The following is a 23,569-nucleotide window of genomic DNA, read 5'->3' on the forward strand; positions in this document are numbered from 1 at the left end:
CCAGGGCACCATCCATGAAGGCCTGATGCTGGTTGCAGATGACAGCTCCTCGGACGGGGCAGCTGTCCCCAGACTGGGGCCTCTGGTCACCACATGCTTCCATAATCGCCCCATGCAATGGCCAAACCCCTGATAAGATGCTGAGTGAGGACTTCCATCAAATGCCTGCTGAAAAGCAGGGAGGGAAGTTGCAGACTCACCGTTCTGCTGATACACGGGGGCGTTGGTTTGGGATTGCCGGCTCTCCTGAATGAGGTGGAGGGTCAGAAATGAGCTCACTGAGCTGCAGCATCCACCTGCCCAGCCACCGCACTCTCGCCACATCCCAGCCCGGATTTCACAACCTCACCTCCCCGGCGCCCAGGCCACAGGTGCTGAGGTGTGGCGGGCTGGTCCCTGGGTCGGAGCCACGGTCAGCATCCGTGTCCTCGCTGAGCATGTCCTCTGCCTTGTCCATGACATCCTTCATCTGCTCGATGAACGTCTCCCGCTCGGCCTGCAGGATGAAGTCGTGCTCCACCTGCAAAGGGACATACTGCCGGTGAGGACCGCCCACAAGCCAAGACCGCCCTGGGTCTTCATCCAGATTGACGGATGTCTACCCTGCACCAGGCCCCACGGGAAGACATGGTGAAAGGGTGTGGTCCCCAAGACAGAGGCTGGACAGCCCAGCAAGTGACATGGATGGCCCCAGGATGAGAGAACAGCCTCATCTTGAGAAGCAACTCCGTCCTCCAAGCATGGGACCTGGGCCAGCACTGCCCTGCCCCAGCTGCAGCTGGTCACAGACCCTGAGGCCGATCCAGCCATCTGCAGAACAGGTGAGTGCATAAGATGGAGGGGGCCAAGGATGGGGACTGGGAAGAGGGGAAGGGGTCCATTTGGGCACAGGTGCCCAGGCAGTCATGACAGACAAGCAGGGTGGGTTTGAAAGCAAAGGCTCCAGCCAGCAGGAGGTTGTGGGAGACAGAAAACAACAGGGAGATGGGAAGGTTATAGCAGGATGGCCACACGTCACCTCTCGGTCTGTGCACCCCCTGCTCTCCCAGCCTCAGGCTTTGACTTTCAACTATGGCCCCGGCACACAGGCAAGCGTGGCCTGATGTCCAATGAGCAGATCCTGTCATGGCTGAGGGGAGGTCCCACACCATAGCCTGAATGCCACAAAGCCTCCAGACCAGGAACTCAGGACACGTCCAAGTCCCCAACTTTCAAAATGGGCACATGACCCCGGGCTCACACCCGGCTCTGGCTACATCCTTGGCCACTCAGGCAGAGAGAATGCTGTGCATCTCATAAAACCATACCAATGAAAGAGTTCAGCCTGTGCCACCACCCAGTGGGGTCCAGACCCTTGCCCCTTTCCTGCCATGGTACCTCCTCCAACGCACTCACCTCTGCAGTCACCAAGATGCTCTAGGCCCTGCCTGGGGCATCCGTGGTCTCAGATTCCTTCTGGGATGGGCACATCTGCCCTATACTATAACCAGCTGGCTGCAAAGCAGAGCTCCTCTGCGCTCCACACTCCCCTGGCACCCCAGACCCCAACCCCAGTAGCACCACCTGCATATACCCCTAGACGAAGTGCTGGCTTGTGCTGTGTTCCGTGATTCACTGCTTAATTTAGTGTAGCATGTGACTGAGATGTTGTCTAAGAGGAGTACACTGTGGCCAAAGTTGGAGCATCCAGCCAGCTGTGACTGGAGTGCCACCTACGAGAATTTAAGCAACGTTCCAATTTTGTGAAACTTTCACTAAACAAAACTGAACTAGAACCCCTTTGCAACTAGAAAATGTTTTTCTATTATGTTTCTTTTTAAGTATGTTGAGAATAAAATTAACTTGAAAACAAAACAAAAATCTAAAAATACAGGGTCCAGGTAAAACCTGGCATTAGAATCCACGCCAATTAAATGAAACTTCTGCAGTTGCACCTTTACTAAGGGGCTGGCAAGGTCGTCACGGTCAGAATGATGAATCCAGGGCCTGCCTACCTCTAACCACTGATGGGACATTCAGGACAGCTGGTACCTCACGCTCACAGGAAGACAGTCCACAGGGCAGGCAAAAGCTTGTCCCGCTGGCCACATACCCACCCTTCAACTTAAGTCCCTGGAGCCAGTCTGTCCCTGGGATAGGAACAGGCTACGAGGAGGAGGGCTGCTGGGCTGTTTTTACAGACCAAATTTGTGTATCTGTAGCATGCTTACTTCAGACAGGTATGTTAGGTGACTTGGTTTACTAAGATGACAGAAAAAGCAGTAAAATGAGAGGAGTATCTGAGGGCTGAGTGAAAAAAACAAGGCTTGAGAAGACGCTATTTTTACAAAGCACACAGCTAAAGACAGCCACATTGCTTACTGTGCAGGACTTGCATGTGTGCAGCTCACAGACTCACACACAGAGACACACAAGAAGACTGAAAACCAGAGGGCCAGTGGATACGACACAGGCCGATGTGGCTGATGTCGCGTGAGTGGCTTCCTGCTCCGGCAGGCGGCCGCTGGAGGCGTCAGCTGCACACGCAGCGTCAGCCGCACACACAGCATCAGCCGGTGGCTGAGTGATAACTTCACGGGAATGCACTTATTATTACGCTTTATCCTGTTTGAAACACGTGTGTATAAAGTAATACAAGACACAGGTTAAAAACACAGTAAGATGAGAGAAGAAATGTTCTCCAGTTTCAGCGGCCCAGCGAGGACCTGGTGTTCGTGCTGCACTGACGAACCAGCTGCTTGCTGCTGACAAAGACTCCTCCCCGACTGAAGCACAGCTGGCGCCTCTGACCCTCCAAATAGGCTTGACTAGGCCCCATCATGTCTTCGGCCTAAGCCAGTTGTAGCAAGAATTCCCAGCCTTTGTATCTGACCATGTTCCTCATCTCCCACCTTTGAGGTTGAACAAAGCCTCTCACCTGCCCGCAGCACGGATCCTGTTACGAGAGTTTCTCCAGAATCCCCAACCTTGATGTCTCCTCTTAGCTATTTTCCAGCCACCCATCACCACGCTGCCCCTCTGCTACCAATCCCCTGTGGTGTCTGCTGCATTCGGAGTTAAACTCATTCTCTCTCGCCCATTGCCACAGTCCTGAATAAAGTCTTCCCAATCGCTGTAGCAAGCATCAGAAGAATTTCTCTAACGCTGTAGGGGACTATGCCCTGGGCCTGGGCTCTGGGAGGGCTTTGTCCAGGGTGTCTCTGCAAAGCAGACCCTAAGGCAGCGACTTGCTCCCTAGGAGCAGAAAGCCAGGTGCTTTCCCTGCAAAGCCCACAGGAGGATTTCATGAAGCCAGGGCAGGGGTGGCCAAGGGGATGCTGCCCAATGGGGGCAGCTTTCTGATGATATGCAATGCAGCAGCCGCAGGCAGGCACATGGGGCAATCTATCTTATTCACTTGAATGGAATATTCTATTCCCTACTCATGCCAGCCCACTCCAGGCACTTGGTGGCCATCTGGAGTGAGCGCTACAACACTGTCCAGTGTGCTGCTGGCCCCTTTAGGACCTGGCTCCCTAAACTTCACTCATGAAGGAATAACGGTCTGGGGAGAATGTCCTCCTGGGAGGCAGTCACGGATGGACCAGGAAGTTTGAGGAACACATGTGCATCCTTTCCATGTTTCTTCGTTGTGCTTTCAGATGGAGTGTCTCTGAGGGCCCGAAAACCATCCCCACTCCTAGCCTGGCTCAGGTGCTGGGGACAACAGGTGTGGGGCTGTGAAGGCCTACAAGGTGCTCATGGACTCAGGCTGGTCTGCACAGGCAGGGAGGGGTGGCTCCAGAGGGAGATGCAGGCAGAGCTGGGAGGGGATATGGGACATGGGTCAGGGCTCAGAACCCACACCCCAGCTGGGGAGGCTGGAGGAAGCTCTAAGCAAGGACCATAGGACATTAGACTCCGGGAGAGACTCCGGGATGTCCTCCCCATGCCTCACTCAAGGAACCTACCCACAAGGCTTCCTTTTAGTTGGAGGAAGGGCTCGGATGCTCCGGAAGCCCTCAGGGAGCAGCATCTTAGAATCGTTAGAACATCCTTCAAGCTGTTCTTCCAAATCTAAGGTGTTTCCGCCCAGTGTGGGGAAGAGCCCGAGGTGTAAAAGGTCAGCACTGTCCCCGAAAAGCCCCCGGGCCAACCGACACCTCCACACAGGGCCAGGCTTGACATGTGACCTGTGGCACTCTGCTCAGGCCCACACGTGCCCAAGGAACACCGGGAGGCAAGCCACCCAGACTCAGCCTCACCATATACGTGGCAATCTCATCAGGTGCGTCCCCATCCAAGTCGAACTTGAAGGTCACCATCTTGTGGTTGTGCGTCTCCAGCTGGCACTCCACCATCTTGTCCCCAGTATTGCAGACCTGGAAGGGGCACCATCAGCACCCGCCATGCACGCACCCGCCATGCGCGTACCCACGCGCGCACCCGCCACACCCCCACCCCCTCGCCACGCGCCCCCCGCCACGCCCCCCGCGGGCCACGCCCCCCGCGGGCCCTGCCCACTCACGTTCAAGATGGTAAGCCGGGGCCGGCTGGCCCTCTCCTGCCGGGAGCGTGCGCGCGTGGACCTGCGGTGGTGTTTCCGGGCTGCCCTGCCCTCCAGCCTGCCCCCTCCAAAGGTGCCTTCGCAGCTGTCACTCAGCTCTTTTCCAGAAGTGACATCAGAACCTCCGTAGCTGAGCAAAACCCAAGAACATTAATGGCACCAAAGGACAACCAGCACGTTGGCAATGGTGGGGAGAGTCAACTTCTTCGGAACAGTCTGGAGTCTCCAGGGCCCAAATTCGTGACCTACAGAGGCAGCCCCTGTCCTGTGCAAATACACCAAGCCTGCTTCTGGGCCCTTACCCAGCTCCCTGCTGCACCCAAGTGGCACGGGCAGAGGGAACCACGGGCTTTCTACTAACTGCATGACCTTGGTCCTCTCAGTCTCCTGACCTGTGAATCTGCCCCTGTGCCTCAGTTTCCCCATCTGTGCCACAGCAACAGAAACACATCCACCACTTTTGTGAGGCCAAACCAATCCATTTTGCAGTTTGCAAAATGCCAAGCACAGGCAGTGCCCAGAACCCCAGAAGGGTGGAACAAATGGTCATGGTTCAAAAAAGGACACACAGTTCATTTTCTGAAACACCTCTGTTCACAGCCCAGGAGGCCAGGAGACCCAGGATCTGGGCTGGATTCAGCCCTGTACATAGGGAGCCACCCTCCCAGCCCCCTCCTAGCCTCTGGGCACTGCCAACTCCGCCCATAGCCTCTCCGTTCTAGAACATTCTCAGCACTGCAAACCACAGCAGGGACCCAGAGTCCAGCCAGGGGCCTCTGGCTACCAAACTCCAACAGCCAGCAAGACCCAGAGAGAAGGCCCCTGAGGCTCCACCATGTCAGGTTTGAAAAACCCCTAATGGCATCAGGGCGAACTGCAGTGGGTTCCAGGTGAAGCAGCGGCAGGAGCCAGGCTGAGTGGCTGTATGGGCCTGCGCCCCCACCCCCGTCCTGCGAGGTCGAGGCTGGGCCACAGTACCTCTCACAGCTCTGCGGGAGGCCGGGCGGCTTGTCCTGTGAGGCCTGCTCCTGAAATAAAAACCCAGAGAAAAGAGAACGGGTCACGCAGGCTCCTGCCTCCCTGTGGGCACAGCCGCGCAGTCAGCTCTCCCTCCCCACTGCCTCGGCCCAGCCTGCTCCCCTGCCTTCTCCCGTCTCTTCTGCAGCCAGGTGGGTACGACCCGGGGGGGCATCACAATGGGAGCAGGCATGGAGGTTTTTATCTTGTTGAAACGCTTGGACCCAAGTGGATTAATAAAAGCTGGGAGCCACTTCCTTTCCAAAAATGTTAACCCACTTTGATCATCCCTCAAAAAGGACACATTGGTGCTATGAAAGCTTTTCACAGTCTCTGGCATCCTGTCCCAGGGAAAGCATCCTCTAAACCTGTATCTATAAAAATCACAGCCTCCGTCTTGATGTGGCTTACAGAAAGTATGAAATCTAGGGAGAGGTGAGAACAGAACCTGGGTGACTGTCCCAGAGCCGAGCAACTCCAACCTCTAGGATTAAGACCCCAGGTCACTGTGCGGACCCCCGGTGGCCGCAACTGCCCAGTCATGGGACAAGCCGGGGGGAGGGGCACACACCTCTTGGGCTGGTTCCACTGTCAGCTGGACAGCTGGGCAGGGGCTAGCGATCCCGGGCCCGCCAGGCAGTGGCGGGTTTGCTGGTGGCAGAAGCGTGGCAGTCTGGGTGGGCACACTCTGCGCAGAGACGGAGACCGTGGCCAGGGAGCTGGGGAACTGAGGCAGGAGCTCAGGGGCAGTGGGCAGCAGCACTTCCGGCAGAGGCGGGGAGAGGACCGCAGCCGGTGGCACAGGCACGGTGGGGACCTGAGCGGCGACATCCACAGCATAGGGAGCTGGGTGGCCAAGCAGAATCTGGGGGCACAGGGGACAAGATGCAAGTCAGGGCCGGCGCTGCCTTCACTGAGGGGGCCGTGCCCGGGTGTATCTGGGAACACCCAGGCCAAGATGGGAACGCCCCTCTCCAGTCCGCACCCTCCCCAAGGGGAGTCCCTGTCTCAGAGCACATTTGCCGGATGGAGTGAGCAGAAGCGAACAAACATAGGCATTCTCACAGCCCTTTCTATGGAAGAGTCTATTTGTGTGGAAAGGTCAGGAACAGGGCTCTATGAACCTGCCAAGCTTGGTTGAAAGGTCAGAGAAGAGGACACACAAAGCATCAAAGCCAGGCCCCCAGGACCCTTGGGGCCCGCGGCAGCCTGCCCCATCTGGCCCCCTGGTCAAAGCGCGCATAGGGCCTCAGAGCGCACACCGACACCTGCCGCCTTCTGGAGGGCGACGGCGGCTTCGGCTTGGCTCTCTCACTGTTCTCATCTCCCTCTAAAAGTTCTTCGGCAGTAAAAGGTAAGACAAGTGGGGAAAGAGGAACCATGGATGGAAAGTGCAAGTACCCTCTGTCTTCTGTCCCCATTTGGGAGTTGAGAAGGCTGAAAATGTAGAGGAACTTCTCACCTCTCAGGGCTGGAAGGAACAGCCACATTCACTGGGCCTGCTGGCCCTGAGACCCTCTGTTGGCAGCCAGTGGCTGGGTCAGAAATACCAAGCCCCAGCCTGGCCGGTGGCCACTTCCCTCCTGGACAGACAGACACCCCAGCTGCTGCATTCAGGGGACCCCATGGGGTGGCCAGCCCAGCTCATCAACAGACTTCTGGACCCTTCCCCAGCCAAACAGCAGGGACAGCCACTGAGTCTGGCAGTGACCCTCACATGTCACAGGGCACCCCTCTGTAGCCACTAACTGTGGCCAGAAAGGCTCTTCAGGTAGGAAGGCCCAGACAGCAAGGTCCCCCTCCTGCTCCCTGCTGTGGCCCTCGGCTTTCTGAGAAACAGACCTGACTGTGAACCAGCGGGCTCTGAGCTGCCGCTGAAACCTGCTGGGACCAACAGTGCTTACTCAAGTGGGCCACAGGACACACGCAATTCTTCCCACTCACTGTCTAATCAAACGCCACCCTGCTATCCAATATGTACCACCCCTTCCTTCTCTACACACAAAGCCCTCTGGAGATAAAACAGCAAGAAGTGATGGCCAGGAGGAATGTCTCAGAGCGGGGCAGCTCACTCCAGACTGGATTCAGCACTAACAGCTGGGGGGCACCTGGCACCAGGGATGCTTCACCCCAGACCCCTTCACATTAGGGCCACGCCAGCCACTTTCCTGCGGAGGCTGAGGCTCAAAAGGCAGGGCTGTGCCACAGTTACAGGACTGACAGGGCTCAGAGCTGGGGTAAGACCAGGTAGGAGGAGGTCAGGTGAGGAGGCCCAGGTGGGAAAATGCCAGGAAGGATGGCACCCAGGTAAAGAGGCCCAGGTGCGAGAATGCCCAGGTGGGAAGGCTCCCATGCCAGCCTCTCTCTCCCCTCACTCAAGTTTGAACAGAATAGTCTGCAAGTCCCAAAACGTGAGTGGACTGGGTAGGGGTGCAGATCCCCATGGGAAGGCCTCCCACCAGTGGGGCGCATATCCTGTGTTCCAGAGTGCCCCTTCACAGCCAGCCAGCATGCTGCCACGAGGTACCCACCTGACCTGACACCAGGACATGGCCCCAGGTCCCACCATGACCACCCTTGCAGCCAGCAGTGCCATCTGCCCCCAGCTCCCACCCCGCTATTGGCCTCACTTCCTCACCCTCCCTAAGATGGGGTTGTCACCCTGCCTCATCCTGACAAGGTGCTCTTTGAAGGACGGACCTCAGACAGACACCCTGTGCCCCAATGCCAGCCACACCAAGGCTGCCAGACCGGGCCTGGGTGAGGGCAGGTACAAAGACACCACAAGAGCAGGGGCCATAGAGCCGTGGGAAGGGAGGGACACAGAACCTATCAGGCACGGACTCCTGCACCTCCTGAGCATTCGGAACACGGAGGAGACGCAGATGCCCCGCGCTGGCGCCAGCCCCCACCTCCCTCAACCTCACACACATCTCTTCCTGAGAGGGGCCACCCCGGGCAGAGCTGCCTCCTTGCCTGGCCCCCAGCTGCCCCTCAATCAAGGTGCTCAGGGGTAGCAGAGGCCCAGCGAAGGGAGCGGGAGGACAGAGCAGCCAAGAGTCCTTTGCATCTCTGGGTCCTGAGGGTCCCCAGACGCTGGGAGGGTGAGCCCCTGCCCAGCAAGTGATTACCTGGCTCCCTGGTGCAGCAGCTGGAGCAGCTTGTTCAGGAAGGTGGGGCTGGAGGGGCTCAGGGCGCACAGGCAGTGCCGGCTGCGGGGGCAGCACAGGTTGTGGGGGCAGCGTGGGTTGTGGGGGCAGCGTGGGTTGTGGGGGCAGCGTGGGTTGCGGCGGTAGAGTAGGTTGCGGGGGCAGTGCCGGCTGGGGAGGGGTGGCCCTCATATTCTGCACCGTGTGGTGGGGGGAAGGAGGGACGTCGGTGGGTGCCATCTGTGGGAAGGCCACTGGGTATACAGGTTGGGCTGGGAGCTGGGCCACGGCAGAATGAATGGACAGGGCGGCCACGCCCGGTGGGGCTACGGCCAGCAGGGGGATGGTGGCCGGTGCATTTGGCACAATGGTCCTGCAGGGCACGGCCAGGGGTGTCCCAGGGGGGTGGGGCAGCTTCACAGCCTGCAGAGGCAAGGCTGGGGATGCAGCGGGGAGTGGAGCAGCGAGGCTCGGCAAGATCACGGCTGGAGAGAAATACTGAGGCGGTGGCACGGGAGGCACGGTCGCGGTCGGCAGCTCTGGGAGGGCCGGAGGGAGGCCGTCGATTCCCGCCAGGGGCGTGACGGGGGGCACAACAGGAATCGGGGGCATCTGAAAGAGACACAGAAGTGTGTCAGTGTGGGCCCCAACCAGGGTCCCTGACCACAGCACTTGCATGCAAGGACAGCCACAGTCACTGGGGACAAAGGGACATGGGATGAAGAGAGCACGACCCTTTCCCTCCGAGACACCTTTGTGTAGTTGCTGTTGAAGGTAACCCAAAGATAAACCCAACAGAAGCAGAAATCCCAACCATGTAAAGCTCTTCAAATAGAAAAGGTTGGGAATGACCTGCTAGATCACCCCGGGTCCAGCGCAGGGAGATCTCCCTGTGTCCACACTCACGACAGCCCTGCTGGGGGTTCTGAGGGAGTCAGGGGCAGCTCACATAGTGTGAGCAGCAGGAGCAGTGACCACGAGTCATAGAGGGGTGACTTCAGAGCCCTGGAGAGTTTTCATTTGGAAGGGCTGGGACTGCCAGAGCCACCAGACTGGCCCTGAGCATCTGAAATCACCTTAGCCTGATCCCTGCAACATGCACAAATTCAAGTTGAAACCTAACTTCTCAGAGGGTTCTCAGAGAAAGCAAATCTTTGAGCCACCTTAGCTGGCTCAGGGGACACCCCTATCCTGTCCAGCATTCCCACAGCAGGGCCTCCTGAAACCTTGCCTATGTCTTCTCAGCAATGCATGTGCCTCCTGGGGGTGGCTGACGCCCGGCCACGTGGACTTAGCGTTTCCATCTTTGACAGCCTTCTCGTGCATGCTAGTGTGTGTCACGGCCTACACCTCCATGCAATCGAGAGGCAGCAAAAATGCACATGAACTCCTGTCTGTCTGAACGAGCAAGATAATGATTTCACTAGACTCTGAAGCTGCCTCACGTCCTATGGTGACATCTGGGCCTGAGCAGGGTGAGACAACACAGAAGAATCTTCCAGGTGGGGCTCGTGAATCACAGGAACACACGCTTGCCCCATCTTCAGAGTGAAGCACACTTCTAGTCTGGGTCACCGAAGGCCTCGGGAACACCTAGAATCCTCCATGCCATTTACTTGGGCAATGGTGCCCTGGCCCCGGAATCATTCTGCACCAGTTACATGCAGTCGGGTCCCTTGAGTGATGGACAGTGTCCCCAGAGAGAGACAGCAGAATTTACTTCTACTGTGTGAGTCGAGCCTTGCTGGCTGGGCTTCCCTGCAGTCAGCAATGCCACAGGCTGGCTCTGGAACTCCAAGGAGCCACATGCCGCACGGCCCTGGGGGAGCTCCACAGGAAGAACGCTCCTCTGAGGCAAACTCACCTGCTTTCTGTGCCAGCCCAGCAACCACCTCAAGACTGCTGTCCACAACCTTGGACTAACAAGCCTTTTCCTATCCTGGATGAGCCTGGGCACATGGGTACACTGAGGGCAGATGGGCACGTTGCTGGGAGGGTGCCGGGTGATGGAGTGCTGGCTGCCCGCCCTCCCTGAAGGACCCCACCCGACACTCACAGCCCAGAAGGTGTCATGGCCTGGAAGGACCAAAAGCAGCCTGCCAGGTTGGGAGAGAAGGTGAGGCTGGAGGGCAGGAGACAGCAGCCAAGCCACCCACCAAGGGATACGTGGCTGGTTGTGTGGGTCCCTGGAGCGTTCCTGGTGCATATGACTGTACACAAAGCCCACGCTGCCTGGCCCAGACTCCCCAGCCCAGCCCCAACTCCCTGGCCAGCCCGACCCCAGGTCACAGGTCACAGGTCACAGGTCACATGCACAGACAACCCCCTCTCTGTGGGTGTCCTGGTGCACCAGCCAGAGCCTGGCAAAGTGTGCGCCACCACTGATGGCACCATCAACCTAGAAGTACCTGCGGAGGGACTTGAGCAAGCGGCTGCAGGGGCGCCTGTGGCATCTGGAGGGGCTTCAGCTGAGCAGGGGCCCCTACCTGGGAGGCTGGAGCCAGGTACGGTGGCAGGTGGGGGGGCACTGGCTGGAGGGGGCCCACGGGCTGTGGGGCCAGGACCTGCGGCAGGGGTGTCGGCTGGGCCAGCGGAGGAGGCTGGAAGAAGAGAAGGTAGCTCCTCTTAGACCACCAATCTGCCCAGACAAGCGCACCCCACTGGTTACACATGACAGGATATCAACCTCACATGTACACGGACACGCTCACATTCACACATACCTGCACACACACTTGCACAGTCACACATATACATTCAGATAGCTCCAGTCAGCCTGGAGCCACGGCACAGCAGATCTTGCAGAGATGTTCTGAGTGAGCAGAGCCTTCCACGTGCAGGGTGCTGCAAACACTATGCACGCACGCAAACGCACACACACACATACACACACATACACACATGCACATACGAGAGTTACCCCCATCCCTCGGCCACACCAAATACCTGGGGGAACCACAGAGGATGTGAGTGAAGGGTCTGAGGGAGGTGCTCACAGACCTGGGCCCAGAGGCCAGCAGAGCTGACTGCCTGCCTGGAGCGACAGTGGCCACAGGAGGTGCCACACTCACCTGCTGGCCGGGAGGCGCTGGCTGGCCTGGACCTGTGGGCAGCGGGGTGCTGGGCAGCGGCAGCACGGGGGCGAAGCTCATGGCTGGATCCGGGAAGTGCTGCTGGAGAGGCGGAGGGCAGGCGGGGCCTGGGACGGAGCCCACCGGCAGGCTAGGCTGCAGAGAGCACCAGGGCCACACTCAGCAGCAGCTCTCGGCCACCAGGCCCCCTCCCAGGCAGGGGCAGGGTAGCCTCGTGTCATCCCTGTGCCTGGTCCTCACCAGGGTCCCTCTTCCCAGGAACATGACAGCAGAAGCAGTGAGGCGGCCCTGGGCATCATTCATAGCAGTGAAGGGCCAGGAACAGCACAGTCCCCAGCCCAGGGGCGCCCGGGCACGTGAGCCCCATAGAACGTTACACAACCACAACAAAGGCCAGCACAGGGGCTTTGCAGAACCGTGGAGAGAGGCTCCCGAGGACATTAAACTGGGGAAGCTCACGGTCCGTATGACTGTGACGTCGTCAGATGAAAACATATACACAATTCACAGACGATGTGAAGAGAAATGGGCCCTGGAACAGCGTGTGAGCAGCCCAGCAGCGGAGCGAACACAGGCCACAGAAGAATGGGAAATCTAAGCTCTCAGAATGGGTATTTGCTGCCATTGAGGAATTGCAGTGAATTTGTTAATTTGTTGGTGTAATAATGGGATGGGGCTTTGTTCTCTAAGAGTCCTTACTGTGCAGAGGCGGAGGCTGAATCATTTACAGGGGAAGTGTCTTGCTGTCTGGGATTTATTTCAAAACAATGAGAATGTGAGGAGCAGGCGGGGCTACAGAGGATCATGGCTGTTCCACTCTGCCACGAACGTTCCCTCCCGTGGGGTTCTCTGGATCACATGAGTGACAACATGCCCGAAACTGCTCTCCTCACTTGTCTTTTGCGGTGGGTGCTTTATGAAAGGCAGCGTGGTGTGAGTGGCTGGAGCAAGTGTATCTGGGTCGAGCTGGGCTTCTGGATTCACCTGAAGCCAGGGAGTGGAGGATGGGCCTGACTGGGCCGGACCATCTGTCTACCAGCTCTGAGCACTGTGTACAGCCCAGGAGCTCGGGCAGGGCCTGGCAGCCTAGGAGCAAGTGGCCTCGTGCTCCCAACAGCCCCCAGGGCGGCCTGGCAGCCCCATGGCGGCTGCTCCTCCTTGGCTGCTTCTCCTGCTTCACTGGGCGCTGCAGGCACAGCACCATGGCAACCATCCCAGGAAAGGCACAGGGGTGGTAGGGAGAGCCCTCAGTGCACCTGGGGACTCCTTCCAGGCCTCATCCTTTTTGAATAAGTTGTCTCTGTGTCACTGGGTAGGAAGACTGAGACTCGGGCCCCTGGTCCAAGGTGACTGTACCTGTGATGTCCCTGCTCAGGTATCTTGGCTTCCAGGCTGATGCTGACACCAGCAGCATCACCCAGGCCACAGGAGAGGGACTTGAACCAGTGGGAGCCCAGGCCAGGAGTGCCTCATGTGGCATCACATGACACAGGAAGCCCTAACCTAGGCTGAGGAGGAATGAGAGCCAGACAGAACATTCCAGTCCAGCCCCAGTTCAGCCAATCCTCAAAGCCAAGAACCACCACTCTGGAGCAGCAAGTAGCCTTTTTTTTTTTTTTTTTTTTTTTTTAAATTTGTTGTAGAGACAGGGTCTTGGTTTTTTGCCCAGGCTGGCCTGGAACTCCTGGGCTCAAGTGATCTTCCTGCCTCAGGCTCCCAAAATGCTGGGATTACAAGCATGAGCCACCACATCCAGCCTCACCTTTCCTTAAATGAGGTCTTTCTGCTGTTTAAAATTGTATTTCACTTCATTTTGTGAAATGAAGAAAACTGCAAATGCAAATTGCAAACGAGTGCTGGGGCTGCAGTCAGCAAAGGCAGACTTGGCAAACAGCTTCAACTGCTTTTCCAAAGGGCCTTTCTACACCCTTCTGACTGAGCAGACCTGGGAAGGGCGATCCCACATGCAAGGGTGCAGCAGGGCAGCCAGCAGGACAGAGGAGGCCAGAAGAGCCCATGTGCCCACACTCAGACGGCATCAAGAAGATGGGCCACAGTGCTGAGTGTGCGAGTGACAACCAGCATAGCCAAAGCACCAGGCAGGAGCTGCTCGCTAGGGAAGAAGGAGCTTGGCCCAGAGTACACAGTGGCTGCACGTGTGATGTCCCTGTTGGGCTTCTCGGCTCACACAGGAGGTGAAACAGCCCACCTCATAAACCACCCTCTGAGGCCGGACACACTGGCTCACACCTGTAATCCCAGCACTTTGGGAGGCCGACGAGGGAGGATCACCTGAGGTCAGCAGTTCGAGACCAGCCTGGCCAACATGGTGAAACCCTGTCTTTACTAAAAATACAAATATTAGCTGGGCGTGGTGGCATGTGCCTGTAATCCCAGCTACTCGGGAGGCTGAGGCAGAGGAATTGCCTGAACCCAGGAGGCGGAGGTTACAGTAAGCAGAGATTGCGCCACTGCACTCCAGCCTGGGCAACAAAGCAAGACGCCATCTCAGATAAATAAATAAACAAACTACCCTCTGAGGGTACCAATCTACTGCCTGGGGCTCATGGGCATCCCCTCCGTGGCTGGGCACTTGGGACTGCAAAGAGCAATTGTTTTGCTTTCTCTCTTTTTTTTTTTTTTTTAGTAGAGACGGGGTTCCACCGTGTTTTGCTTTCTAAAGTGTTTTGAAAAAATCAAAATAAAAAAATACATGCCGAATGTGACCCCACTCATCTTAGTCTTTCCCGTGGGAATCATCCCACACGCGTCGTCACAGCCCAAGGCTCCATCACTCCTTCGCCACACGTGCTCCCAGAAAGTGTTCCCCTCAGCCCCGCCCTATTTTCATAGCTCTGACTTTAACCGCTACACAGTATGTGGGAGAGAAGTGCCAGGAGCCCCTCAGGAGGCTGGGCAGTGAGATCGAATCTCAGGTTTCCTTCTTACAAATGATGCTTTTCCGTGATCTGTGGAACAGTCTGGGATAATGTCGCAGACCCAGGGCAAAGTCAATGGGTATGATGACTGTGGCTGTGGGTTGTCACCATTATCACTGTGCCCGCCCCCCAGGGGGAACCACTCAGCTCTATCACAGCCTCCCAAACTCTGGGTGTCCTGGGGTCTGTTTTCCAAGAGGGTGTCTTTCCTATCTAGTAGGTCTTTACAGGAACATCAGGGCTACTCGGCCAGCAGTTCCGCAGCTGGCAGCAAAGACGCGGCTTTCCTCTGGGCCTGGCTTTTGAATGTCTCCCCAGGGGAAGTGTGACTGGACGCTGACCACAGGCCACTTTTAATGCTGACCACAGTGCAGAGCAGCCTGGACAGCCCATCATAGAATTCAGAGCCCTCAGGGCCCTCAGAACAGACAGTGGGGATGGGGAAGGGGGTGGGAGTGGCGCTCTGACTCACCGCAGCTGTGGGCTGCTGGTAGGCCCCCAGCGAGGGCAGGCTCTGCGGCAGGACGGGCCCCTCACTCACAGGGGGGCTGCACACACACGGGGCCGGGGGCGGCGCTGCGTCGGCAAGGGAGCCAAGCACCACGCTCTGCTGGCTGCTCTGCGAGTCCGAATACACGGTAGAGCCCTGGCCGCTGTCGAAGGTGCTGTCCGCTGGGGAGGACAAAAGCAGGACTTAGAGTGGACATCTCCAAATACCACATGAACGAACACTGGCTCATCTGCATAGTTTCTTCTGCAAAATAAAGGCTTGACTGTTTCTCCAGATCACATAAATAACCGGTGCATACTGTTTATACAATTGGCTGCTACAGAACTATACTTGGGACGCTGTCACTGTGCCTCAGTCCAACGCTGCCCATGTCTGGCCAGCATGATATCAGGGCAGGTACATCGTGCCAACCCTCCCACAAGACAGGTACCCACAACCAGCCCGCCACGGCCTGGGGGGCAAGCACACATTCCAGCTCTTAGGGGATTAAGGGGCTTGGGAGGCCAAAGGAATGTCCAAGGTAAGAAAAAGCTGATGTCTTCACTGTGTGGGATTGAGGTCACGGGACCAGAACTAACTTGGCTGGAAAATGGGGCCAAGGTGTCCGAACACCCACAGAGAGGCCTTGAGAGGGAAATGCACCCACCATTCCCCTGTGCGGTGGATGCAGTGGCAGGGGTGGCACCAAGCGCCCATGGCCTGAGCTCCCCCAGAGGCCTCACATGGCTCAGGCTGGCCTGGCCCTCATCAAACCCAAACAGACCCGCCCACTAGCAGGGGCGCAGACAGGACCCCGGTGTGCCTGGAACCATCTTCACCTGTGGGGTCATGCCAGCTGAGGGGAAAATGAAAACCTGTCTGAAATGGTACTTTGGGTTTACTGCTTCCAGAATCCAAAAGCTACAGAATCCAAAAGCTACAGAAACTTTAGAATTTACCACTCACAAACGCCACGCTATTTTCGCGAGGAGCTGCATTTCAGACTATTGTGTCCATTTATAATTTAAACAAAGGGGAAATCCCGTTGGCTTGGCGTTAAAATAACTTTTCCCAGGAATGGATACAACCTATTGTAACCTAGGAAGACATAAGAAATGCTGAGGTTTAATTGAGCAAAACCAATCAGACAGGCAGCTCTGATTTTTAATGAGCTGAGTGGTCACTAAAGTGGTCATTTCCACTTAGAGAGGGGAGGGGAAAGGAGGATGGGGAGGAAGGGGAGAACATGTATGGACCCGACAAGTTTCAAGTAGAGCGATTCTAACCATATGTGTAGCATTTTATTTATTTATTTATTTTTTGAGACAAGGTCTCACTGTCATCTGGACTGGACTGCAGTGGTGTGATCACGGCTCACTACAGCCTTGACCTCCCAGGCTCAAGCAATTCTCCTGCTTCAGCCTCCCAAGTAGTTAGAACTACAGGCATACACCACCACACCTGGCTAATTTTTCTATCTTTTGTAGAGATGGGGTTTCGCCATGTAGGCCAGACTGGTCTCAAACCCCTGGAATCAAGTGACCCACCCACCTTTGACTCCCAAAAGGAGCCACCAGCCCAGCCCACATTTTATATATTTAAAGCGAATATGTGCTAAGCACAGTGGCTCTCGCCTGTAATCCCAGCACTTTGGGAGGCCGAGGCAGGAGGATCATGAGGTCAGGGCTTTGAGACCAGCCTGGCTAACATAGTGAAACCCTGCCTCTAATAAAAATACAAAAAAAATCAGCTGGGCATGGTGGCACATACCTGTAGTCCCAGCTACTCAGGAGGCTGAGGCAGGAGAATCGCTTGAACCCAGGAGATGGCAGTTGCAGTGAGCCAAGATCCCACCACTGCACTCCAGCCTGGGTGACAGAGCGAGACTCCATCTCAAAAAAATATTAAAAAATTTAAAAAATAAAAAATAAAGTGAATATGGGCCAGGCACGGTGGCTCATGCCTGTAATCCCAGCACTTTGGGAGGCTGAGGCAGCCAGATCACTTGAGGTCAGGAGTTCAAGACCAACCTGGCCAACAGGGCAAAACCCCATCTCTACTAAAAATATAAAAATTAGCCGGGCATGGTGGCACATGCCTGTAATCCCAGCTACTAGGGAGGCTGATGCAGGAGAATCACTTGAACCTGGGAGGCAGAGGTTGCAGTGAGCTGAGATTGTGCCACTGCACTCCAGGCTGGGTGACAGAGCAAGACTCCATCTCAAAAAAAAAAAGAAAAAAGTGAATGAGTTCATTACTTACACAATTAAACATTTTAGAAGACATTTTTGAAACTATTGGCAAATGTGCTACTACAGTCATCAGCTGCTTAAATGGAGTCACCAAGGAAGCCCCCGCTTGGTCAGGACACTTGATGGGCAGTTTAAGAAAACACAAGGGAAAACTGTAAAAACTGACATACTGTTGCATCTTCCAATGCACTAATGTGTGTCTATGTGCCAATCTTGTTACACACACCAGGTTCTTCTTGGATTATAGGGTTCCTGCTCTTACCTGGCACATCCCAGAGCAAGGTGCAGAAGGCTATGTGGGGTGCTATCCATTATGAAACAGAAGGGGATAAGGGTGTACATGTGTGTACACATGTGGATGTGAGTGTGTAAGTGCATATTCACGTATGAGTGCAGACATGTGTGCATGTATGTGTGCATGTGAATGTGTTCACATTTGTGGAGGGTATTCACATGTATACATACATGTGTCCATGTACATGCAGGGTGGGCGTGCATGTGTACACACACGTGGGGCATGCATGTCTGTGTGCAGGTGTTCACGTGTGAGTGTCCACATGTATGTGCATATGTATGTGTGCCTATGTATTTGTGTGTGTTCTATGTGTGTGGTAGGCTACATGTTTTATTATTGTTCTGTATTATATTTGTATTAAGATATAAAATTTTATATTAAAAATTTGTAATTTTGTATTAAAAATACAAAATTAGCTGGGCGTGGTGGCTCACACCTGTAATCCCAACACTTTGGGAGGCTGAGGCGGGCGGATCACAAGGTCAGGAGATCGAGACCATCCTGGCTAACACAGTGAAACCCCGTCTCTACTAAAAATACAAAAAAATTAGCTGGGCGTAGTGCCGGGCGCCTGTAGTCCCAGCTACTTGGAAGGCTGAGGCAGGAGAATGGCGTGAACCCGGGAGGCAAAGCTTGCAGTGAGCTGAGATCTGGCCACTGCACTCCAGCCTGGGCAAGAGAGCAAGACTCCGTCTCAAAAAAAAAAAAAAAAAAATGTTTTTGAGAAGCATGGCCATGGCCTCTGCACAAAACACACAGAATCCTTCTCAGTCAGTCTGGAAGTGGGCCTGTCTGCAGAGAGAACACCCACACCTGAACTGCAATCATCAGTCAGTCAATGTCTCCATCTGATTTTCCCACAGTGGATCAAACCTGAATTAGACTATCTGACCACAAGCTAAACATATAGAAATATCCTCAAACTATGTCTCTTCAAAGTTCAAAAAAAGGAGATTTTTAAACTCCCATCCTAGAAATTGTTTAACCCACAATTATGATTTAAAAGTGTGTCGTGCTGTGTCGGACATGAATTTTTTCATACAAAAAGTCTGTGCTCTTTAATTTTTTAGATATATCAGAAAATGGAGCAATAATGTACCAATTTTATTCTCCAAAGCAAACCTGCACAGGTTTGAGTGACATAAATAGTAGGCGAACGGTCTCGACATGATGACTGCTTGTTTGAATTTAAATAGCCTACTTTCAAGAACCAGCCATTTCAATGATAAATGAAGGACGTGCATATTAAATAAATTAAACAGACTATTTCAGTCTTTGCACATGAGTGATCTGAAATATTGGCCCGGACAGGTCCCTTGGCTCTGTCATTCTATCCCATGTGTATTCACAGAATGAACAAAGCCATGTTCCTCGGTCCTCAGCTCACTGCTGAGTTCTTGGGATGTGGAGGGCACAGGCAGGAACTTTTCTGCCTGTATGTGCAGAAGATGCTAGGTTCTCCCTAAATGATCCTAGGTTCTGCCTGTATGTGCAGAAGATGCTAGGTTCTCCCTAAATGGTCTTAGATGAAGGCTGATCCAAAGTGATTCCTGCCAATTCATCAGTAACGCCCTGCTGAAAATATACAAAAGGTCCTAAAGGTTTTGCCTTAGAAGGGAGATACTACTGGGGATGGCAGATCCCCATGGCAACACCACAAGCCAAGCCAGCAAGCAGCACACTCTGTACCCAGGACAGATGTCCCACCAAGCAGCCACAGCCGCCACCTCACCTGGCCTTCACATTCCCCCCAAGGGGCCAGAACTGTCATTCTCAGACGGGTTAAGGAACCTGCCCCCAGTCCACAGATCCATAGCAGAGAGTGGGACTGAACTGGCTGTACCAGACCCCGCTGGCTCAGGGCCCATTTGTCCCCATCTGTCCTGAGAACATGGACTTCTGTGAACCTTAATCTCCTTCTGGTTACAGACCACCGGGAAATGCTGAGAAAGCCCCGGTCCCTTCCCTGAAACGGGGCTCACCCATACCTAGAGTCCACAACCTGCATGGTGGGCCGGGGGGACCGGCCCCAGGCTGGTCACAGAATCAGGCCCTGCACATCCCAGTGCTTGGGTCTGCTGGCCCCACCACCCTGAGAGTTGCTCTCTTATGAAGTTCACGACATGCCCTGGCACCAAGGGTGCTGGCAGAAGGCAAGCCTGTCATGGGGCACAGGCATCCAGCCAGGACTCCCGGGAGCCACCTACAGCTAAAGCAATCACCCACGCTATGTGAGGACAGCTCAGAGCTGCACCATGTCTCCTCCGAGGGGATGCTATGCTGACCCCCTTCCTCACAAAGCATTCCAATAAAGGGAGAGGACTTCATTTTTCTTTGCCCAATAGCTGGTTTTTGCAGGCTAGGTGGGAGGGGCACCCATGGCCACCCCATCCCTGAACACTCACAGGCCAGGGAGGTGGCGCTGGTCGGCAACGTAGGTGGCAGGAGGTGCTGGTCGGCCTCTGGCTCCTCGGGCTCTGGTGGCCCGGGCTGCCCAGTCTGTGCATGGTAGGTCACCTGGACCTGCAGGGGCACCGGCGGACCCCTGGTCTTGTCCGGACTGCCCACATCCTGCTGCTCCTTGGGCTGCAGCGCAGGCCAGATCCTCTCCCGCCGCCACTGGATCAATGCCACACGGTCACGGATGGACTTGGCCACGATCTTGACGTCACTCTCGTGGAAGAATCCAGACTCAATCTGTAAAGGCACTCATGTCGTCAGCATCGCAGGGGATCAGCCCACGCTGGCCCATACCCCTTACCTAAAGTGCTTTCCCATCACTGGCTCATCCACACAGGACACACTCGCCACCCCACTGCCACTGAGTATAAAATCTGCGGGGCCAGCTCAGAGATGGCACGGCAGGGGTTTGCCAGGCAAGGCAAAGAAAGACCACCACCACGCAGGCCTGACTTGCCTCCCGCAGAGTCCGCACCAAAAGCAAAACAGAGCAGCCCCTGGACCGGACTTCCGGGCTCCCTGAGCTCCTGGCCACCCCCGGGCTGGTGGCGGACGGGAAGGGGCTCCTGCTTGTCTCCATGCTCAGAAGTGGTAACAAGGAGCTTTGGGGCTAGCATTTTCCTGAAACGTCTCTGAGTCTGGGGCTGCCCAAAGATGGGGAACGGGGCCACACCCGAGTTGTGGATGGAGGAAGGATGTGCGTTTTGTATTAGACCAGTAAGGTATGCACTGATGCCTGGCAAATTTTAAAACTGATTTACCAAGCAGAACCTTGAGGGCATTTGTAAAAGTGCCCCAAGGTCTCCAGGAAACATCATGAGCTCACAGAGAATATTCGTGGAATAACTACCTTCTTTCTTCTGATGAAAAAGATCGCTTTGGAAGGGGCCGCTCTTGCCAGGCTGCAGTTGTAGTGATCACAAACACATGAAAATACGGGAGAACAAAGATTCCAAATCCACCTGCGCTTCCCCTCCCTTCCTGAGCACCTCAGTCCTAAGAGCGCTAGGTCAGGCTGGACCAGCCAGGCCTCTGCAGTAGGGCGGAGGTGCCCATGCAGGAGGGCATCCTGGCTTCAGGGCAGTGCCAGGCGCAGAGGGAGTCACAGCTGTGGGGGAGGGGAGGTGGTGACAGCACCACTGGAGGCCGGCGACCCCGCAAAAGTGACCAAACAAGACAATAAATAGGAGTAGTGGACGCCAGGCTCCTCAGGTGTGGAGAGGTAAACATTTTCAACAGGAACCTTTTTGCCAGGTGGGAATTGGAGCTGTTGGTGTGAAGCGCACAACAGACGTGAATAAACACAGACAGACTGCACAGTCAGACTCGCGACACCTTCGTGGTGTAAATGCACGGACACATGTGTACTTGTGAACTGAGTTCACCAGGAGGGCCTGGGAGCAACAACACCCATAGTAAGGAGTGCGCGAAGCTCAGCCAGGACAGGAACGCGGTGAGGCTCCACAAAGCGGCAGCTCCCGGCTGGGCAGGAGAAGGACAGGATGAGCTTGACAGTGAGGACGTGCTCAGAGTGACAGGGACGTGCAAAACGGCACGGGAGCCAGTGCCGAGGGCCTCCCGCTGGCAAATCTGGGGCATTTTGAGCATCAAAATGAACAGTAACACAATGACGGTTTGAAGGACATGTCCACAGACTCTGACATGCATTTTGCATATGGGGGTGGCAGGAGGGACGAGGTGTCACTGCTGGTATCAGGTGGGGGACAGCGGGTAAGTGTGGCCTCTCTACCTCCATCTCTCCCTCCCTCTGTTTCTCCTCTGTGGCTCCCTCACCCAGTCTCTTTCCCTCCCTTTCCTGTGGATCATCTGCTCTAGGGGAAGCCATGTCACAAATGACCCTAAGCAGAGGCCCTCCTGGCAGAGAACTGAGTTCTGAGGCAGGGTCTGAGACTGCAGCCCTGGCCAACACCCGATCCCACCTCACTGGGGCCCTGAGTCCAGGCACCTGATCCCTGACCTCCAAGGCTGGCCAGGGCGTTTCGAGTGACTCGCTAGGCAGCAATGGGACAGCTCATCCGTGGAGCAGGACCCATTGAGTAAAACAGAAAACCGTGAGGCCACAGACAGGTAAAGAAATAAGCGGGAAGCTTGGTGACAAACAGATATTTCCAGTGCCCAAATGTTCTCCATGAGACACGTACAGTTGCGAAAGGTGAGAGGAGCTCCACTTAGAGAAGCCACAGGTGCCCTGCACCAAGCTCAGAGCCAGCATCTGCCTAACTGGCGGGTGAAACCGTGCACCCCTGGGAAACACATGCAAACTCAGCCCCTTCCACGAGATTCCTGTGGAGACGCAAGACCTGACTGTGACCCACCCACAGAGGGACGCCTGAGCCCGTCCCTAGGGACAGGACATGGAAGTCAGGCACAGAAGGGGCCCAGAGGCCTCGTGATGGTGTCACTGGGACAACTGGGGACCTGAGTGGCCCGAGGATGGGAGGATGTGGCTGAGGATTGACGGTACTTCCGGATGCAAGAACGTGCCCTAGTTTCAGGAAGCAGACATGAAAGTATTCAGGGCTTCAGGGGAATCAGGTCAGACAACTTAGTCTCAAACGGTTCGTGGAAAATAAATGATTCTTTGTAGTGTCCTTGCAATTTTTCAGTGTTTGTGATTATTCAAAAATCTTTGTTTCAAAAGACAATTTTTTTCCACAGAACGACGTTCCCTAACAAAAACAGCTGCAGTCAGTCTCCCCTGACTCAGAAGAGACATGAGTGGGGTGGGGGAGGGGGGTCAGTGAGGTGGGGCAGAGAGTGACAGCTCAGTCAGTGGGACCCGCCCACACTCAGGGTCACCACTGGCCCCAAACCAGCCCCAAGGCCACTCAGCAGCAGGGCAGCCCAGCTGGGAAGGAGGAGAAACGAGGCACCAGGTTCTCTTCTGGCTCAGAGTCCAGAGCGGACTCTTTTCTAGGGAGCCCCAGAGAACGGGCTCCAACCCTAGGGGGTCTCACAGGGAGGCCGAAGCAGGTGTCCCTGTCACTGGCACCCACGGGCAGGTATGCACAGCCTGCCAGACCTGTTTGGCCCAGGCCTCTGCTCCTAGTGAGCACGTGGGTGAGGCCATTCCTGAGGCTCCACGTAGCCTCAGGGTCATATCCAGGGCGTGGACCCACCCTTGCCCACCTTGGCCCAGATACGTGACCAGAGGCTTCCGTGGCCACGTCCTCCTGCTGCCGGTGCCGCAGCCTGCAGCCCATTTTCCCTGGAGACTCTGTCTTCATCATCACCCCCAGCCTTCCTCTCTAAAGTGTTTCTTCTATTTTTTTTCCCAAACAGGAAAACATTTAGCCATGGTGAGTGCC

General features: G+C 55.6%; 1 protein-coding gene across 14 annotated transcripts in view; it reads right to left on the minus strand.

The window, feature by feature from the left end:
- The window catches only part of WNK2 (WNK lysine deficient protein kinase 2), a 139,560-nt gene that overhangs the window by 52,138 nt on the left and 63,853 nt on the right, over nt 1-23,569 (minus strand). For 13 of the 14 annotated variants that reach the window (XM_073021439.1, XM_007969785.3, XM_007969784.3 and 10 more), the window contains exons 8-18: nt 20,186-20,477; nt 15,216-15,415; nt 11,784-11,939; nt 11,121-11,312; nt 8,695-9,324; nt 6,135-6,428; nt 5,525-5,574; nt 4,508-4,676; nt 4,245-4,361; nt 350-520; nt 201-246 (exon numbers count right to left, since the gene is read on the minus strand). In XM_073021439.1, the coding sequence (XP_072877540.1) occupies nt 201-246; nt 350-520; nt 4,245-4,361; nt 4,508-4,676; nt 5,525-5,574; nt 6,135-6,428; nt 8,695-9,324; nt 11,121-11,312; nt 11,784-11,939; nt 15,216-15,415; nt 20,186-20,477 (2,317 nt within the window). The remainder of the gene's footprint in view (nt 1-200; nt 247-349; nt 521-4,244; nt 4,362-4,507; nt 4,677-5,524; nt 5,575-6,134; nt 6,429-8,694; nt 9,325-11,120; nt 11,313-11,783; nt 11,940-15,215; nt 15,416-20,185; nt 20,478-23,569) is intronic. The other variant, XM_007969781.3, reaches the window with a different exon arrangement.

Source organism: Chlorocebus sabaeus, chromosome 12 (assembly GCF_047675955.1).
Source record: "Chlorocebus sabaeus isolate Y175 chromosome 12, mChlSab1.0.hap1, whole genome shotgun sequence".
NCBI classification, from domain to species: Eukaryota; Metazoa; Chordata; class Mammalia; order Primates; family Cercopithecidae; genus Chlorocebus; species Chlorocebus sabaeus.